The 19950-nt window shown below is 45.6% G+C and overlaps 1 protein-coding gene across 1 annotated transcript in view; it reads left to right on the forward strand.

The window, feature by feature from the left end:
* PTDSS1 (phosphatidylserine synthase 1) overlaps positions 1–11258 on the forward strand; it is a 62783-nt gene extending 51525 nt beyond the window's left edge. Inside the window, exons 10-13 of the mRNA XM_079126275.1 lie at positions 1347–1446; positions 7517–7585; positions 8272–8341; positions 10169–11258. Of these exons, the coding sequence (XP_078982401.1) occupies positions 1347–1446; positions 7517–7585; positions 8272–8341; positions 10169–10278 (349 nt within the window). The 3' untranslated portion in view covers positions 10279–11258. The remainder of the gene's footprint in view (positions 1–1346; positions 1447–7516; positions 7586–8271; positions 8342–10168) is intronic.
* The last annotated feature ends 8692 nt before the right edge of the window (positions 11259–19950 follow it).

Consider the following 19950-nt stretch of genomic DNA (forward strand, 5'->3'; position numbering starts at 1 on the left):
ACTGCTGTCTGGCATTGGACCACTGTCTGGACTTCAGGATTACAATGAGAAGCCTTCTGTGTGTATTCCTCAACCAAAATGAACTTTCCCATGCGTGGCATGCTTTGTTGGGGAGAGAGGACAGTGGTCTTTACAGATTCAAGTCAGCTATCCTTAAATCTTGTCTGGTTGGGGTTAGGAGAAAAACAGTCCCCAGCTCTCTAAAGATAACGTCAATCTCTCTGCTTTGACAAAGTGGTTCTAATTCCAGGCATTTCACTGTTTAGAACAAGCCATATGTGACCTTTGTGTTTGTCAGTAGACAGGGACCAAGGGCATCTGGTTCCCTCTTGCCTCTTTAGAGAATATCCATATGAGTGTGTCAATTCCTGCATGTCCAGATTCTGGATTAAGCAAGGAACACCAAAAACAAACAAACCAACAAAACAAAACAAAACAACAGTGGAGTTACCTGAAAGTGGTGTTCTTCTGCCTCTTTGGGGATATATGGCCAGCCCTATAACCCTCACCTCCTATGTTCTTGCCTTCCACCTCTGAGTCTTTTTAAAGGCCTAATATTCTTCAGTATTTTAATTAAAAGGGAAAACATGAAGAGAGAGGGGTGTGTGTGTGTGTGTGTGTGTGTGTGTTAACATTTTTGTATTTAGAAGCATTTACGAATTGAGAGGATAAAGGGTTTGCATTATCAGTAAACACAGAGGATTTTAACTGGAAGTTCTTAGAAGGCAGGAGGGAAGGTGATGGATGCCTTCAAGATATTGAGTGACCCTGCTGGAAGGCTTTCACCCTGAACAGTGAACTGCCTGGCAGAGATGCGAGGTACCCTGTGCCTGAGAAGGTGCCCCAGGAGAAGTGAGAGAGGCCACCCCAGATGGGAAGAGAGGCTCCAGATTACATGATTCCAGGTGCCACCAGCTGTTCAAATCCATGGGTCAAGATTTTGGTGTGGGAGGAAGAAAAAGATGAAAAACATTGTTCTAAAGAGAGTACAGTGGGCTAGAACAGTGTTATTTGGTAGGGTACCTGCCTCCTGTATCTGGAGCAGAAATCTGTGAACACTTAAGTTTTTAATTCAGTCATGCATATTTCTGGTAATGTATGTGCTCTAGTAAGATAAGTTAGGAAGTCTTACACCTGTAATCCCAGCAACTCAGGCTGAGACAGGAGGATCACAAGTTCAAGGTTCACCTTAATGAGATCCTGTCTCAGAATAAAAAGGGCTGGGGATGTAGCCAGTGGTAGAGCACCCCTGGGTTCAATCTCCAGTACCCAAGAAGAAAGGAAAGAAGGAAGGAAAGAAAGTTGAATGAAATTAATATTTGACCTCTTGTTTCCTATCTCATTAGGGTCATTGGTTTCCTGGAAGCTATTGTTTGCATAAAATTTGGACAAGATCTCTTCTCTAAGACCCAGATACTCTATGTTGTGCTTTGGCTTCTCTGTGTGGTAAGTCACTGTGTCTTCACCCAAGGTGTGTGTTAGCTGAACTCCCTGGTGTCTTGGAAATAAACAAAAAGAATGAAGCTCTCTTGTGCATCAGGTTTCCTTAGAAATTCAGAGGAAGATGTTCTTATAATAACCCCAGGTTGACCGTCAGTCTGAAGTTCAAGAATAAAACACAGATGACCACTTAGCATCTGAATTGGGTCACCTGGCAGATTCCAGACAAGTGCCCTTAGCTGGTGCAGCACCTGTGCACTTATTTCATGGACGGGACTTTACCTACAGGTGTTAAGCATTTAAGGACTGCCATGAAGGGACAAGACAACCACTGCCTCTCCTTCATCTCGTCATCATGCTTTGTACATTTTAACATGCATGTCACGGTATGTCACTGTGTACATGTGCTTATGTAAAAATGACGTGGTTGGTAGGCAACATAAGAGTTTTTGAAGGTGATCAGATCATGGGATTTCTGTCCCAGGGACCAACTGGAGGACACCAGTCTGCTTGAGAGGAGCCTCTGCCCTAAAGAGAGTTGGCCAGAGGGGACGTCACCTTGGCCCAGGGCTCCAGCTCTGTTGTCCCCACGCTTTCCTCAGCTTTAAAATGAAATAAGTTCTTCCGAGCTTAAACATGGGTCACTGTACTTCTTAATTTGTTTGAAGTTATTATTTTAGAAAAGAGTTCTTATTTTACATTTGAACTTAAGAATTTTTACTTGGTCTATAAAATTAATTCAGGCTTAAAATTTTTTTTAGGATATTTTAGAGACATTTGCAAGTAGAGAGACTAGATGTCTCCTCAGGTACCTGTCATCTAGTTTCAGCAGTGATGAGCTGATGGCAGTCTGTCTATTTGTGTCCTTTCCACTATCCCGAAGTATTTTTGAAGCAGATCCAACTTTAATGTTTCAGGATATATCCTAAAGAATTTTTTTTTCTTGTCTCTTTTTATGACCACCATTGCATTGTCACATCTGTAAAAGAATGAACAGTAATTCTTCAGTAGTAGCAAATATCTCATCAGTGTTCAAGTTTCTAATTTTTACTTAAGTTCCATGTTTTTAACAATGTGTCCAGCTCTCCATCCACTCTTCACAGGTGTTGCCATGCCCCTGAGTCTCTCATTATGTAGGTGTTCCTTTTGTCTCTCTCTTTCTGTCTCTTTCCTTACAGTGTATTTGTTGAAGAAACCATCTCTTTTGTCCTTCAGATTTTCCCACCGTCTGAATCATACTGATTTCATCTTGTTCTGTAATTCAACATATTTTTTGTCTTCTGTATTTTCTATATATCAGCAGTTGGATCTAGAGGCTTAATCCTGATTCAGGTCTTTTTTTGTGGAATCTATTTTCAGGGCTACCTCTTAGGAATCCTAACTGTGCCAGGGCAACTTGAACCTGTTGCATCCTGTTTCATCTTGAACAACATCAGGGAATAATGATCTCTTTTGTACTTAAAGAATTACTGCTCAAAAGTATTTTTCTATCCTAGTGAGACCAGATGTAGGGAACCAGGGTGTGTGTCAGATGTACGTGGAGATTTTCTGCTGTTCTTAGATTTCCCTCTGGCATGGGCACCTCAGGTTTGGACTGGAATGTGGCCTGGCTGCATGGGCCGAGGTGGCTTCTTTGCTTGCCTGGAACCAGAGAGCCAAAAGGGTCACAGAAAGGGTAATGCTGGCAGGGTTCCTGGGAAGTAGCTAAGGGTCCCTCTCCCCACATTGCTTCCTGGGCCTCCGAGGTGCATGTCATACATAACCTTTAGTCCTGACCCCTTAAGTCAGTGTGATGGAGTTTGTTTTGTTCATACCTGTCTCCTCAACCTTGCACTTCTTGCTTACAAAGAATAAGTTGGAATTGTTCTCACGATGCCCCTACTGTCTTGAGAACAGGGGCTGATGTATAGGAGACATTTGGCAAATGGGTGGGGAAGAAGGAATGAGCTGGAGAGACAAACGTGAGGAGACATCCAGGTGGACTGAGACGTTCAGATGGGAGGCAGTTAGAGCGCCCAGTGGCTTAGGAGGGTGGCGGTCTATTTGAGGGGCAGGAGGGAGGGAGGCAAGTTAGAGGAGGAGGAAGTTCAGACCCCTGTTTAGGAAGGGCTTTGCTGGCTGTAAATAGAACCCCTAAAACAATGTGTACCAGAGAAACACCTTCCAGGCAGCAGCCACACTTAAGAGGTCAAAGAACACATAAGGAGTAACCCCAGGACAAGCAGAATCCTAATTGGAGTGATGATTGATGAGAGACATGGAGAAGGACATGGCCCAAAAAGAGGCTACTAGATGAGATGAGTAGGGGTCCTTTATTAGTTTTCTACTACTTTAACAAATAGATAATCAACTTAAAGTAGGAAAAAGTTTATACGGCTCACATTTTAGAGATTTCAACCCATGGTCATTTGGCTCCATTGCTCTTGGGCCTGTGGAGAGGCAGCACATCCTGGTAGGACCTCATGTGGAACAACTTCATGGTCAGGAAATGAAAGAAAGGACAGAGAGAGGGTGGAGGGTCCCTCCTGAGGACAGCTTTGCAGTGACATCAGACTTCCCACTAGACCCCACCACTTGAAGGTTTCCACCAGCTCCCAGTAGTACCAAGATGGGGATTAAGCCTTTCGGGGAGATTCAAGTTCCAGACTATAGCAGGTCCCCACTGCCTTGCACATTTACTGATTGAAGAAGGCTGGAAACAAGATCCTGGCTCTTTTTCATATTCACAGCCTTTGTTAAAGAGCAAGATTGATCTCTGATGTAGGCGTGAGGTGGGGGTCATGATTCAGCAAGAGAGCATTAAGTTATGCCATGCCTCCCCCACTACTCGGAGAAACAAAAGCCCCTAATCATTTTACTTGCTTGTAAAAGAACTTACACAGAGCTTGAGACTAATGTGGTGCTGGTTGATACTGTTGTCTAATCAGTCATCATAAATTTTAATGCCCATTCCCATGCCATGGAAACCAAGCTGGGTTTTATACCCTTATGGTCTCCAACACCCATGGTCAAACTCCTGGCTCTCATCCTGCATAGTGTTCTTTTCTACCTTCCCTTTTCACCCCTCTTTAAACAAAATCTGTACAATTGCTATTTTAGACCTGGGCTTTGACATTTTAAGTGGGTACGTGCCTAGACTTCCAGAGGTGTGACTGCAAACCTGTAAATTATGAACTTTTGTCTCCTGGCATTATAAAATGGGCTCCCTGTACCCAGGTGAAGTGGTAGATTTGGCAGCCATAGCTTGCCCTTTGTGCAGCCATCATGATGATAAGCACTGTTGCTGCCACCTGCCAGTGTTTGCCTGGCCCCTCTGTAAAACCAGCTTTGCCTGCTACTTGCTGCTGGAAAGACCCACTACCGCCACCTGCCCTTCCAAATCTGACACCAAGGAAGGGATGAGCCCTGCGCTCCTGACCTCTGGTGGTCAGAACTTGCAATGACAATCTAGTGGTGTGACCTGCCACTCTTCTCCCAGCCCCACCCCACAGCCAGTGCCTTTCCCCTGTATAAAACCCAGGATGACCTGTTTTCTCTTTGTAAAGGACCTAACACATACGTAGTGTATCTTTTGCCACTCATCCCATGCCTTGAAAACAGCACATTTAAAGTTGGCATGTGTTAGAAATCTGAGCACATATTAGAGTATGGTAAAGGTTAGAAGTCATTTTCATTTTATAATTTTAATATATTCATTCACTGTCTGACTCTCTAACGGGAGAATATGAGTTCTCTTAATCTATAGATGTGTGCCAGCTTGCATATGCATTTAACCCATTTTGTCCTACATGTGAAATACCTAGAAAAACTTAAATTGAGCAACAAATATACCATCTATGGTAACTTTGAAATAATTGATATGTTTTTAGAGATCTATTATTTTGAGGAAACCATTAGATAAATGATTAGTGTATGTGTGTGTATGTATGTGTGTGTGTATGAAAACATGAAAATATATAAAAAGGACATATAAGCTCTAGATTATGATTTCCAACCTACTTTAATGCACCTTCACTGATTTCATTGAAATATCCACAGAATTGAAAACTTGGGACTCAGTGGGTTTGATATAAAATGAACCAGTGGCTCTTGTGTTTTATGTTCTCCTGCCACCATGTCACTATTCCCACTTCATTCCTGGAAGGGGGAAGCCACTGGGACTCCTTTGTGTTTGGGAACTTAAGAGGACAGTGTACACTCAGCGAACACTCAGCAAATGCTGCTGACATTTAAAGGAACTGGGTCAAACCAGACTCCAGGCTGCAGTGATGAGGGTTCACAGCCCATGCCTCCCCTGCCTGCCTTTGCTCCACCCGCCAGACCATGGGTTTTACAGAGCAGATGTGATTGGCATTGGATTTTCTCAGGATGCTTTTATTTCTTGGGGGATGGATGAGTTTGATGAATGGATAGAGATATAAAGATATGTAAGCATAAAATCAATATTTGTTCATATCAATAACCATCCCTAAAATCTGGACCCAGGGGTATCAAGAGACACGTCCTGGCTCCAGTTTTGCTGTGCACAAGCCTGTGCATCATTAGGAGGCCGTTCGCCTCTTGCAGCCTTCATTCCTCTTCTGAAAAATGTAGGGGAATAACCAATGACCTCTGAGGTGACCTTCTAGATCTGAAGTTTTGATTCTTGGGAATAAAGTATTCCCCTAAGAAGAGAAGGTCCCACCATGATTTCACAGTTGTCCCATGGTTGGGGAGAGATGACAGGCAATAACAGGTGCACAGGCAGTGGGAGAAATGAGACTGGTTGACGGGATTGTCTGGGGTAAGTGGTTCCCAAAGCTTGGGTTCTGAGGACAGGCTGTCACTTTGTTTTGGTTGCCTCACTTGCAGCCTGGAAGGTAAGGCTGGTCCTCCCTCTCCCCACTCACGCCCTCCTTCTGCCCTTCTCTCCCCTGGCTCTGGGGAGCCAGAAACTTTTCCTGACTTTCAGTTTCTTGATATATTTTGAAATTTTGGATTCTTGTACAGTCGTCTCTCAATGTCCATGGGGAATTGGTTCCAGGACACCCCATAGAAACCAGTGCTCAAGTCCCTTATGTAAAATGGTGTAATATTTGCACCTAACCAATGGTACATCCCCTGTGTTCTTTAAATTATCTCTAGATGACTTATGATACCTAACATGATGTGAATGGTATGCAAGTAGTTGTTTGGGGAATGATGATGAGAAAAATAAGTTTGTGTGTGCTCAGTACCAACACAGGTTTTTAAAAAGCATTTTTGGTCCATGGTTGGTGGAACCCACAGATGCAGAACTTATGGATGCAGAGGGCTGAGAGTATGTACTTTTCTTTCCTTAATGCGGGAGTGTCATTTCCGGTGTGGTGCCAGTTGGATGGCGATGCAAGGCAGGGAGAGGTTGACCCTGCCTCTGGGTGCCCACTGACCAGCCTTTCTCATTACGCTCAGGGCCTTAGAGAGCATCTGTTTCCTCTGTATTTTCCAGTCTACTTAAAAAAAGAAGACAAAAGAACCAGTGTCAAGGTGGGGCCCCTGACATAGAAAAGCCATGAAAAGCAAGGGCAGCATTGTCCTGCCGAGCTCTGCCAGGACACAAGGGGTGTGTGTCCTCCCTGCCCTCAAGCGCCATTGTGACCTGGCTGAGTGAAACTTCCTTTTCGTTCAGCAATCCTCTTCTGAATGAAGCTGATCCCCTCGCACTCCCCAGCGATGGGGAAGGGTGAAGAAGACGGACCACGCAAATTGGAAACCCAGAGCCCCACCTGTCCCCTCCCACAGAACCTGCACAGCTGCTAGGAATCGCACCTGCCCTCCCACATCTGAAGGTGGTCTTGCATGTGGCAACTGCGGCCTCATCGTAACCCTTATCAAAAGCTTTGGGCGTTCACTGCCCTCCCCAACTCCTGCTCATCCCCTGGGGTCCCATCTCTGCCATATCCAGCCATTTTGTGACCAGCACCCTTTGACAGGTGACAGAAACGCGATGAACTGTCTTCTGTGAATTCCCACTGAAACCCTGAAGTTCTAGGAACTGGGGAACTTCTGTGCGCCAGCTTTTATAAAGCAGCTTCATGCCTGTTTTATTGTCTTCCAGGCCTTCACCACATTCCTGTGCCTGTATGGCATGGTTTGGTATGCGGAGCACTATGGTCACCGAGAAAAGGTATGGAAGGAGAGGTAGAGATGGCCTTTGTTTAAAATAGCCACCTGTACTTGGAGGATTGGCTCCAAGCCACTGATGGAAGAAGGTGGTGGGGTGGCCCCTGGGAGCTCTTCCCATCTTACCCTGTGGGAACTTGACTGGGTCAGAGTTCATGCCTTGTCAGCACTGGCCCTGCTGTGGCTGGCCTGGTCAGTATTTTTTCTTTTTTTTAATCTCCTTTGGTAAAGAATTTAAATCTTAACTACATGTTTAATAAAAGGAAAGGAAAAGGTGGAAGAGGCCTGGACCAATCCTGGGAAGGCTGGGTTTATTCCTGAATCTTCTGCTTTGAGCAGCCCTCTTCCTGTGACCCAGCCGACGTTTCCCATCTGCAGAGCACCTGCCCCGCCCTCTTTTTAGTATATAGAAAGGTGAAAGTAGGGAATCAGTGTGAATGGGTTTACTAATGTTTTTGTAAAGAAAAAACAATGCTTTCATCCCTTACTCATATCTTTAGTCTCAGGAACTAAGGGCACTTTCTAGAAGGCGATTCTGTGTGGCCTAGCAGAAGAACCTTGATTTTCTAACCCAGAAGCAGTCATGAGGCTCTTGTCACTCCCTGGCCATCTCAGCCTAGGAACCCATCTTTGCCCTGAACTCCCCCCAGACGCACCTGAATCCCCTCACTAAGCCGTCTCTCTCTCTAGACCTATTCAGAGTGTGAAGACAGCACCTACAGTCCAGACATCTCTTGGCATCCCAGGAAAGGTACAAAAGGTATCGTTGCCTCGTTCATTGTTTAAAACCTTACTGGATCCTCTGCCCTGGTAGGCCCAGTAGATTTGGGATCGGTACTCATCCTCTTAAGTGTTGGTGGCATGGGCCTCGAAGGTTCTCAGACCTGCTCATTGAGAGCCGCCTGTCACCTGTTAAGAAGCATTCACAGAATCTACCAAGACACTTGCTTTTAAGAGGCTTATGTGGCTCTGCCTTTCCGGAGGCAGGAGACGGAACAAGGCCTGCGCCATCTCAAGCTCCCTAATGGGAATGTTCTCCCTCTTGGCTTTTGTCCAGAGTGGAAAGAGTTAGGAAGAATTGTGTACGGGGAGGAAAAGACTTTCAGAAGAGGTGGATCAGTTTAATCACATTTTTTCAGGAGGCAGAGCAGTGCAAGAGGGATTTCAGTAGTGTAGTTGGCGACTCCCATTGGCCTCTCTCAAGGACATGTTTTGGAAAGATCTAGGGCCACTTGGTTATGTGAAAGAATTAGATTTATGTAATAGTGACACTAAGAGGATCCACTGGTCTATTCCTTTGAGCTGATGGGAGGCGTGGCTAGGGGGAGGAACACTAGAAACAGCTCCAGAGTTGCCCAGGGAAACTGGGGCCTGAGAAGAAGAAAATTCTCCTGAGCAATTGCCCTCCTCAGTCCTTCCAGGGCCACGCTCATTAGAGATTACCCTGGGCAGATGCTAGTGTGCATCCTGAATTGCTGGCCACCCTCTTAAGGACAGTTTCTCCCAGATCAAGGAGTCAGTCAGGAGCCCCTGTGGAATACTGATGTTAGTGGGCATAGACCTACCTTCTCGAGAGCTATCCCCTTACAGAGATAATCCTGAGATCTTCTAGTTTTTCCATTGGAAGAATTGAGCAGTGATAAATTTATTTATTAAATGGAAAGGTGAAAAATGAAACAGTCAAAATCTTCAGAATGGTAAAATAATCTTTTTGACTAAGACCAATGATACTTTGAAGACAGAACTCAGAACTTTTTTTTTTTTTTTTTTTATGACTATCTTAGAGATTTCCCACAAGGTTGGATCCAAGCACAGAACCAGAGAACCCTTTGGCCTGGCTGCTAGGTTAAGGGTTGACTGAAGATACCATCAGAAGACAGAGCCAGCCCAGTGTGATTGTATGACTCCAGGGCTGTACATCTTGGGCAGCAGGGAACTGGCTTGTAAAGGTGTCAGTCTCCCAATATTAGTTTTAATTAAGCCAGGCTTGATGGTTCACACCTGTAATCCTAGCTACTGGGGAGGCTGAGGCAGGAGGATCACAAGTTCAAGGCCAGCCTGGTGCGATGTAATAAGATCCTATGTCCAAAAAGAAAAGATCTTTAATTTTATAAAGTCAAGAATCCTTGCAATTTAGTGTTTAGAGACCTTGGTGTATAGCCCCTCAAGATGTAGAAACTCAGGTAAATCTGTCCTATGCAAGGCTAAAATGGACACCGTGTGATTTAAATTTTAATTGTCCCTCCTCTGTGCTTTGATATCATTTGTACTCTCACTTACGGTCCCCATCACTGTGACCACAATCTACCTTACACAGTGCAGGTGTAAAAATTCCTCAGGAACCATCCTGATTTTGCAGGCTGTTGGCTTACACACCTGAAGCACCCACTGTACTCAATTCAGTGCTAGGTTTCAGTGCCTGGTCTTAATTTATTGAGGCCACTAGAGGGAGAGCGAGTATCAGGAAAGAGCCTGTTCTTAGCTGGCAGGCCAGGGTAGACTTGAAAGGGAGAGCTATAAATCATAGGAGTAAGCCCTGGCAGCCCTGCAGCCCAAGGTAATGGTGTATTCCGATTTCTTTGGCCAGGTTCTGAAGACAGCCCACCCAAGCATTCAGGCAACAGCGAAAGCCATTCTTCCAGGAGAAGGAACCGACATTCCAAGTCAAAAGTCACCAATGGAGTTGGAAAGAAATGAAAGACCCTGGTTAATCAAAGATGCTCCAGAGAGTGCCTAGAACTGAAAGGGAAACGGAACTCCTTTGGACCGCCCTCATTTGGACCTCCCCATTAGGAGATCAAAATGTGCAGAGCAAACAGGAAGAGGAGAGGGAACTTGGGGGGCGGTCATCATTTGAGAGTGTAAGTCTTGTTTCCCATAGACCTTGCCACATCAGGCAGACCATTGCCTGGGTCCTTTGCCAACTTGGGGGTCTCTCCTAACTTCATCACTTGGCATGCGGTCACCAGTAGCAGTACAGTGTGTTGGAACGAAAAGGTAGCTATTTGCCACAGTCAAGAGCAGCTCTGTGCTGGTGTGTCTTGTGGATACAGCGTGAACATCTTCATTTAGACACAGTTTTAACTGGACTGTTAATGGACTGGTCACTAGTTTTTATTTTTATGAATTTGCCTTTCCATTTGATTGATTTGTTTAAGTTCAGGCTACTTCTCCATCTTTTATTTTGTTGTTGTTTTCAAGTTAGGAAGCTTTAAGGCCTTCAGAATCCACTGCTGAAATTGAAATTGGGGGAAGGTTTTGTGTTCCTGTTTAGCAACTTCAGCCCCCTGTATAAGACCATCAGCCACGTGGCAGGTAAGCAGCAGGCCGAGGAGGGGTCAGCTGCCTGAGTGGGAACTTGGGTAAAGATCAGAACCTTTTTTGTTCCATTCCAAATGTCCTTTGTCCAGACTTATCACAGCACACTACAGCGCCCTGCTAGAGGGGCAGCAGACGCCACAGCTCCTCCCCCCAGGTGCCTTTTACATGTGCTTGGTTTCCTTCCACTGTGTGTTGCCCACGTTGTCTTTTAGTCCCAAGTGAGGTGCTGGTGAGTATTACCTTTCATCTGTGCCATGCTCTAGAACATTCTCCTGATAGTTCACCACCTCTGATGGTTCCCTGTTTGAAATAAAACAATTCACATTAAAGCCCGTCAAAGGTCTGTCTCTGTAAAATGCTCATTTCTTTGCATCTTATTAGTATTTTCATTTGTAAGCAATCTCTATATTTTTCAAGTGACTTTAGTATTTGTGTGTGTGTGTGTGTGTGTGTGTGTGTGTGTTTTATATGGTGAGAAGAAAGAACAGAGAGTGTGTATTTTAAATGGCTCATATGTCCTATTTTTTAACCTTCCCAAGTGATCCTTAGGAAGTGAACAGCACAGTTACTGTTTTTCACTATGGTCATGGTTACTGAGTTGGAATTTTTTCCCCCTCTAATAAGTGGCCCATACCCAGTTAATTAGCTTACAGATATAAACTTGCCGAAAGCAATCTTTTCCTCATTTCACAGAGTACAAGGGTCTCACTATCTTTTCTCCCTTTAAGGAAATCTTTCAACCATCAGAGTGTTGTGTTTTTCTTTGTTTGCAAAAGAATTCTAAGGTGAAGGGGTTAAATGAATCATGCAAAGGCAGGGTCACATCCTATGCTCTGGGCGACTCCTTGATTCAGAGCCACCCACAGACTTGCTCCCGCAGCCACACGTGACATGGAGAACAGCATCAGCAGCCTCTGGCCCACATGATGAGTAAGGGAACCTACTGGAGTGGCCGCAGCTCTGAGCTTTCCCACAGTGTCTGAGCAGCATCCGCAGCCTGCCCACGGAAGCATTAAGAGAGGCGAAGAGATGCATAAACCTGCCTTTTTTTTTTTTTTTTTTTTTCGGCAATTGTGGGAGATGGAACCAAGGGCCTTGCACATGCTAGGCAAGTGCTCTGTCATTGAGCCACATCTCAGCCTGCCTGCACTCTTATAACCCATCAAAGGGTCTTTTCTTTTTTCTTTTTTTTTTTAACATAGGCACAGTTTGTGGACATTACTTTGTAAATAGGCGAGTTTGTTTCGCTCTCTACATTTTGCTTTTCAGATTCCAGAAGGCTCGTGTCCCTAGTATGTGCCTCTCCTTCCTTGTGCCTGTGGCCCATCACCAAGGGTTTTCAGGTTCCTGTTTCCAGGAGAGCTGGGCCTGACCTGTAGTACTCCTCTGATGGACAGCCCATTTCCACTGAGAGGCATGCGTCCCCTCTCTATGACTGGCATGGAGGAGGAACCTATGGAGCACGAGGCGAACTTGACTTGGCATATGCAAGGAGGAAAGTCTACATACTTTACAGGAAACTGCCAGGAAAGGCCTCAGATACTTTCCATGCACTCTCTTTGAGTTCAAACTTTCTTTTTCCCCTTCCAGTTAAAGCTCTTAACCATAGTCGTTGCAAATCCAGTGCTTTCTGTGACTAGGCCAGTACTGTGGCTGCCATTCCTCTTCCAAATCATACTGTACCAGTGCTTCCCCTACTTTTCCACCCAGCTCTATGGAAATGGACCTCACACTGATGGAAAGAGACTACATGAGTACATGCCTCAAAGTCTTAACTTCAGTGCCAGAAATGATTTGATTGCAAATTACCTCATGTTTCCTGTGGGCAAATTGGTATCTTTAAAGACACCTGTGTTTAGGGCCAAAAGCACGAGGAATGTTTTATGTACTTTTCTCTGTAAGTCACATTACATTTGGTGTTGGATGCATTCCCCCTTTGTCATTCTTGGTCTTTCCAGGGCCTCCCTCTGCTTTCCTTCTGTCTCGGCACCATTTGTAGGAACCTTGGCCTGAACTGCTCTCACACAGCTGCACTGGGACATTCCACTGCCCCATTAAGCACTCTGATCATACGAGGCCTCCTGTAAATGCAAAGCTGATTTCCCAGGACTGCTTCTAGAGTAAGCTCTTAGTCCATTCTCGCCCAGGAGAAAGAAAATCTGTTAGTAAATACATCAGGTTCAACCCTACTGATCTTTCTACAAAAGCCACTCTCTTTCTAGCATCCCAAAGTAATAACTGTTTTTGTCAAGACTCGCCCTTTGGAGTTGGTCTCCGGGGGTGTTTTGGCCTTCACAGAGTCACCAGAAGGGAGGTAGATTGGATACAAAAGGGAAGGCTTAACAGGATGGGAAAGACAAAAATGTAGCCATTAGAAGCCAGACTGAAATAAACCCTTTAAAATGGGAGGTGGCACAGGGTGGGGTGGGCAACTTCCATGCTCTTTGGATGCTGCTCAATGGCTGCTGGGAAATCCTGGGCTCACCACAGTGTTTACCAGGCGAGTGGTGTTTATGTCATTCTTATTATGACAACTAGGAATCCTCCAGGCTGACTGTCGCAGAACTCAGTATATCTCCCTTTAATATGACAGGCATCAAGATGGAAGGTGAGCCAGAAACTGTTTATCTGCATCTCACTACCTAATGGAACACCTCTGTCCGTATGTCCATGCACATTTGCAGGGTTATATTTGAGATTTGGTTCTTTGCAAGGGTCAGTATTGAAATGGCTCAGACCAATGGGCTATAGTCTTACTGCTACCACGTAACTTAAACATTTATCTTTGCCACATTTTATTCTAAACCTAATGATAGGATGACCACAGGTGAAGTGTACAATATGGGAATTTGCATTTTGCTATCTTACGTGAATTTAAAGGAATATTAATGTCTTCAAAAGGAGGAGAAATAGCTGAATGTGATTTTGTGTGTGTGTGTGTGTGTGTGGACATGGTGAATCATAAAACTCTTGTCTCTGATATTCACTAAAAATGCCTTGAATCCATTTCAGAAATTCCATCGATGACTTGGTTTACCCTGATCCTCCCTTTCTTACAAGGGTGGAATTGTGAAGCTGCTTCAATCCTCAGAGATAATATTTGTTGCCATAGTGTAACACTGTTTGAAAGATTTCAACAGGTCCAGGTCCCTACAAGGCCTCCCATGGCTAAACTCAGTCTTTACCTGGTGATGCTGTGGTACTCTAGTACTGTAGCCAAAAACTGGTCTCCTAAGCCCCCAGTATTATTCGTCCTCTTGGAGTAGAAAGAAGAATGTGGGCAAATCCATTCCCCTCTCACAAAGCCCAATAAGGACAATAACATCACTCAGAAAATAGCATTTCCCCGGGGCTTTGCTTTCACAGCTGATTCAACCAGTCACCCAGACTAACCGCTCTGGGCTGGTGCTTGTACCTTTGGTGCCCTGGTGCTAATTAATGTTTTCTCTTTGATACTGGAAGGTTCTGAAGACATTGAGCTGCAGGGGCTAGCATGCTGTCCATCCATGGTGCCCTGCAATAGCAGGAAGGCTCTCAGCCGCCTAACCTTCATTTCCAGCCGTCAGACACTGGTGTTTCAGGGCAGGGTGTGTCCCCTTTCTGGTTGCTGAGTAAAGGTGACTCTTGTGGCTTTACAAACCATGGGAAATGAGGTTTGCCTACCTTTAAAAGAAAAACAGTTTTTTAAAATTTGAGACCAAAGAACCAGAACATTGCATTTTTGTGTCTGGAGTATCCACACAATAGCCTTAATTATGGGGTCCATTTACAGGCAGGGTTACAGAACACCCCATACTGGAAATCTGCACAATAAACCTGACTAGTCCTGCTGCCTTAACCAAGGGCTGTTTGGGCTCATCTTCCCCCTCTGACCCAGGTGCATACTCCTGGGCTGATGAGGTATATCATGGGTGCAGCCTGGGCAGGGCTCATGGAAGGTCTCCAGCTCTCTGTTCTGGATCCCCCACCTTTCCTTCAAGGGGGATGACACCCGGGAGTCAAAGGAATTCAGACTAGAGTCTTCAAAACCCCCCTGGTTGGGGCTCTCAGGACCCCCTTCTTGCCCCCAACTTCCTAGCAGCCACCACAGCCCAAGGCTTGCTTCCCTAGTGAGTCATGTGCCAGAGTGGCATCTCGATCCACGGGAAGAGGTGTCCTGGATTCTTGCCCATGCGTATATTCTTTTGGACTCCTGCGAATTTGGCGGTGTTCTCACCCTTGGAACATGAAGCTTCAGTTGGGTGCTTGCCCCCAGAACACTGGTGCAGGAGGGAGCTGTCAGATCAACCCAGGGCTTGGGGCTCTTTCTCCCACGTTCCTTGCCTTGCTGCTCAGATACGTGTCCTATTCCCCATCACTGGACCACAGTTTCCTGTCACCCCACCATCCCGCTCCTGGCCAGCCTCAGCAGCTGGCAAGTGGATGGTGAGCAGCTGGCTCCTTGTGGGCTCGCATACCTTTGTCTCCTTTCAAGGAGACTCGTATCTCAGGGGCTCACTTTATTATAGATGGCCACACTGCCAAGCCACTCTCCAGATGTTGGCTCCAGATGTGATTGATTGACTGGTTGCATATTTAGTGGAAGAAATGACCAGTGTCCGTCTTCAGTGTCCCTCAAGTGTCACGGGTGGATGAGCTGAGGCCTTGACATCCCTTTGTGTCTTTGGCCTAAATTGACCACGGTGCCAGCCCTGGAAGCAGGGTCCTGCCTCTCCATGTGGGTTCTTTTCCTGGCTTTTTGATGTATTCTGCAAACTGTCAGAAGGTAATTCCTCTCCCCCGTAGCAGCTCCCTCTGCCCTCAGGAATGTGATTTACAATCTGGGGAGGCCGTAAAGCTCTGCTCTTCACTTCTGAAAAACAGCAAGTATGGGAAAGAATGTAAATTATAAATACTGAATTCCTATGGTCAGCAATAATGTAATGGCCTGGGTGGGTTATTTTTTTTTAAAATATGGGATGCATATGGCTTTAATTTCTAATACCCTTCCCCCAACAACCATATTTCTAGGGAGAACAGATAACAGCAAAATGTCCTGCTGAGATACAGTGTTTTTCTAAAATGAAAAATAGCATTTCTCTGATGACTCACTGGTCAAATACTTTGAAACACCACTCTAAGAAGGGGGAAGGGACAGTAGGTGACAGTGACATTCCCATACTCATCAACCTGGTGATCTGGTGTCTCACCACCCCAAGCCCACCCCCAGTGTTCTCACTTAGCCACCCCCATAATTTGAACTTCGTAGGAGAAGAATTTTCTGTAAAACTTTTTTGAAATTGTCTTCCTGTCTCCCTTATCAGTTAGGATTCTGCTCGCTGACTGGAAACAGATTTATTGCTGCCCAAGCAGTAAAGAGAAGCCACAAAGTTGTTCTACAGTTTTCATTCCGGCGGTGGGTCAGCTCCTGGCTTAGATTTCACAAGTGGGGCAGCAGCAGCCCTTGGCCACACTGAGGGGTGGGCAGCCACTGGTGGCCACGTGAATTCCTGCTGCCGGAATCCTCAGACCACAGGAGTCAGTGCCTGGGTTTTCTGTGCTGGTGTTCAGCACTTTCCCCCTTAAATCCTGCCTGGTCCCTGCTCAAAATGATGAGTGAAAGCTGAAAAAATATGCCAGGCTCAAGAGTTCCCAAGCTGTTGTTACAACAGCCTGACTCTACCAGGGTCTGTCGAAGTCAGTAGGCTTGGGTTTTCTTTGGTGTGGTCAGTGGGTATGCTGATGGTGGTGCAGGGTGCAGGATGCACCTGGGAATATGATGCCTAAAATCACCAACGCATCCACCCTCAGCAATATATAATCTCACAAACACCTATTCACTCACACACTCACCCTTTGTGTCTTCCTGTCATTTTCTTTGGGCCACATTTGATTCATAAAATGCCACCCTCAGCTTGAAGGTGGGGCCAGCCAGATCCACACGGAGGAGGAAGGGGAGGACTGACCCATCTGGTTCTCAACGGTGTCCGGATGGATGTGCTTGCTTTGACCATCCAGATGATCTCAGCTGCAGGTCCCTTCCTCAGTACTGTGTCCCTGTCAGAAACTTCTGTTTGGATAAGTCTAAGAAATTTCAGCAGAAAGAAGAGATAAGTTCAACAGTGATATCCCCAGCCTCATATTTGGTTTGTAAGGTAAAGTAATAAAAAAGAAATGGCAGAGTCAGAGTTCTGGAGCAATGGCTGCTCCAAAATGCATTGCCGTGTAAATAAACTCATCACTTTTCTCAGACAACATTGTTGTGAACAGCGGAATTGCCTTTTAAGGGTATGACAATGATGTAAACACAACTTCTGGTACTCTGCTTCAGAGCTGGCCAGTATCATGAAATCTCACCCAAGATGGTATCCTAAAGTGGGCCCAAGGATAAGAACAAAAAACCCACAACATGGGTGTCTCACTGCCTCGGCTTCTCCCATTGGTCCTATTCCAGTCCTTGATTTTTGAAGAAAATGTTACAAACTGTTAGTTATATATTGTTTAGAAAAATTCTTTGATGTTACTGCTTGGGTTGGGAGAGAGAAAAGGAATGTTTAGGTTTCCCCAAAAAAATCTTTACATTTAATATATTGACATCACACTTTTGTTGTTGAGTCACTAATGTGACTGGCAAGTGATGCTTTTCTCCCTACGTAGCAAAATACTTAATATTAAAAGCTAACACTTAGGCTAACTGTGGGCAGGACAGAGTGCTTGGCAATTCCCATGGATTATGTGATTCATTCCTCTTCATTGAGGTTGCCCACCTCCCTTTTTTATTTTTTTATTTTAAGATAGGTTCTTTCTAAGTTACTTAGGGCCTCACTAATTTGCTGAGGCTGGCCTCAAAACTGCATTCCTCCTTCTTTAGCCTCCTAAGTTGTTGGAATTACAGAGGTGTGCCCCTGCACCCTGCTGGTGTGGCCCCATTTTACAGATGGAGAAACAAAAGATTTGAAAAAGGTACGTGACTGGAGAATTCTAATCCCAAATGCAAGTCTTGATCCCTCTACCTGAGAGGCAACAATGGAAGAATTCTAGCTCATGCATCAGACTTTCCTGATTCAAATCCTGCCTCCACCCCTAACAATAACTTGACTTTGGGCAAGTTATTTCATCTCCATGCTTTAGTTTCCTCCTCTATAAAATGGAAATAACATCTACCTCAGGGGGTTATTAAGAAGAGATAATAAATGCATTCTTTTTGTTTGTTTTTTGGTGCTGAGGATCCAACTCAGGGCCTCACACATGCCAGGCAAGTACTGTACCACATCCCCAACCCTAAATGCATTCTTTTAAGAACACAGAGAACAGTGTGCAGCCTATTATAAGTGCTCAATAAATATGCACAATTATCATGGCACAGTAACTCCTCTTTTGAGGTAGAGAACCACAGTGGAGGTGATCACAGGAAGCTGGGTGGGAGCTGATGAGGACCTGACGAGGGCAGCCTCAGGAGGGAGAGGAAGGGACAGAAAAGCAGTGAGATTTGATACCCAATGGGAGAGGAATCCCAGATAAAGCCCACACTCTGGCATATCCAGGATCACCATGGTGGAACTCAGACATGTTCCAGCATCACCTCCTCTGACTTCTGTACTCCTTACCTCTGGCCCTGCCCCACTGCCCACCAAGCACACCACACCTCAGACTCTCAACACATGTGCCACACCTGCCATTCTGCCTGGCACACTCCATTCACCCAGTGTCAGCTCAGACACACCCTGTGCAACTCCCCTCGCCCCTGAGGCACGGGACCTGCTCCTCCCACGTTCTGTTGTTTTCCACCCTCTTCTCAACTAGACTGCACTCTTTAAGGAGCTTGTCCCCAACTCCTGGCCCACAGCAGCAGTTCAGGACATGTTCTTTGAGTGAGGTGGTAGGACAGAGGCCATGAACTAATCCTGCCAGGAAGTAATGCTCCCTGTAACCGGTATGTAGCTCTGGTTCCCTCTGATTGTGCAGAAGTCCTACATGGGATCCTCTGGCCAAGGCCACCCAGGATGCATCTGCAGGTGAATCCTGCAGTCCCCACTTCCTCAGCTGATACACTGAACCAAGTGCACGGGGCCATCCTGTGTTTCAGATGACCACTCTGCTCACTTTTTTTCCTCTTAGTCTCTCACCAGTCATGGAAACTGATAGCCCTTCCTTTGACGTGTTAACCAGGAAATACCATATTTACAAGTTTCCTAAACATCCATTCTTCAGAGGTAATAACTGAGGGCAACTTTCGGATCCTCAGCACTTGCAGTTGCCAAAGGTAGCACTTCTCTCCCCCAGTTCCTGTTTTGATATTGCCAGATCCCAAAGAAGATTCTGATTTTCTCCCTGGGATGCCAGTTCATAGGAATAATGCCAAACTTCAGGTTTTGTGGGACCCTCTATTTGGGATTCACAATCCTAGAGTTTCCTTCTAAGAAGAATAATATAAAAAGCTCTTACTCTCAAAATTTCACAAATGCCATGTGGCCCCATTGCTAGGCAAATTCTGGAGTCTGAAAGAACTCCATGCAAGAGTAAGGGACTGAAAAGTATTAGCTTCATTGACTTCACAGTGACCCCCTCTACCATGACCAGTATAGTTTGCTTCACCTGCATGGAGTTCAAGTGAGCCACATCTCCTAGTTTTCCAATTCATGGCTCAAATGCCAAGATGCCACACATCAGAAGTGTGACATCACCTCACCCCAGGCCTTTCAATCCTAGGTCAAAGAACTGAGCCGTTCCACAAACCCAGGAGCCCTGTGGCCCTGAGGTTCTGCCCCACTGGCCTGGCACCCGGCAGGGAACAATGATCTGCTCTGCCATTACACTTCAAGTCCTTTCCCACAATGGTAGCATTCCAACGTGGGTAGCTGGATGGGTCCAGAAGTCATTCCCAAAGGCTACGCCAGGAGGGTTGGAGGTCAAACCTGAAACACACTCTACTCCAGACCCACTCCTCACCCTTTGCGGAAACCACGTCACCAGCCAGCCATCCTCTTTCCCACAGGGAGCTCTGCTTTGGGGTCTTGATACATATCCCTGCCAGACCAACTAATCCATCCAGGAGATTTCCATTGAGGG

The sequence above is a fragment of the Sciurus vulgaris genome, assembly GCF_902686455.1.
Source record: "Sciurus vulgaris genome assembly, chromosome: 1".
Classification (NCBI taxonomy): domain Eukaryota; kingdom Metazoa; phylum Chordata; class Mammalia; order Rodentia; family Sciuridae; genus Sciurus; species Sciurus vulgaris.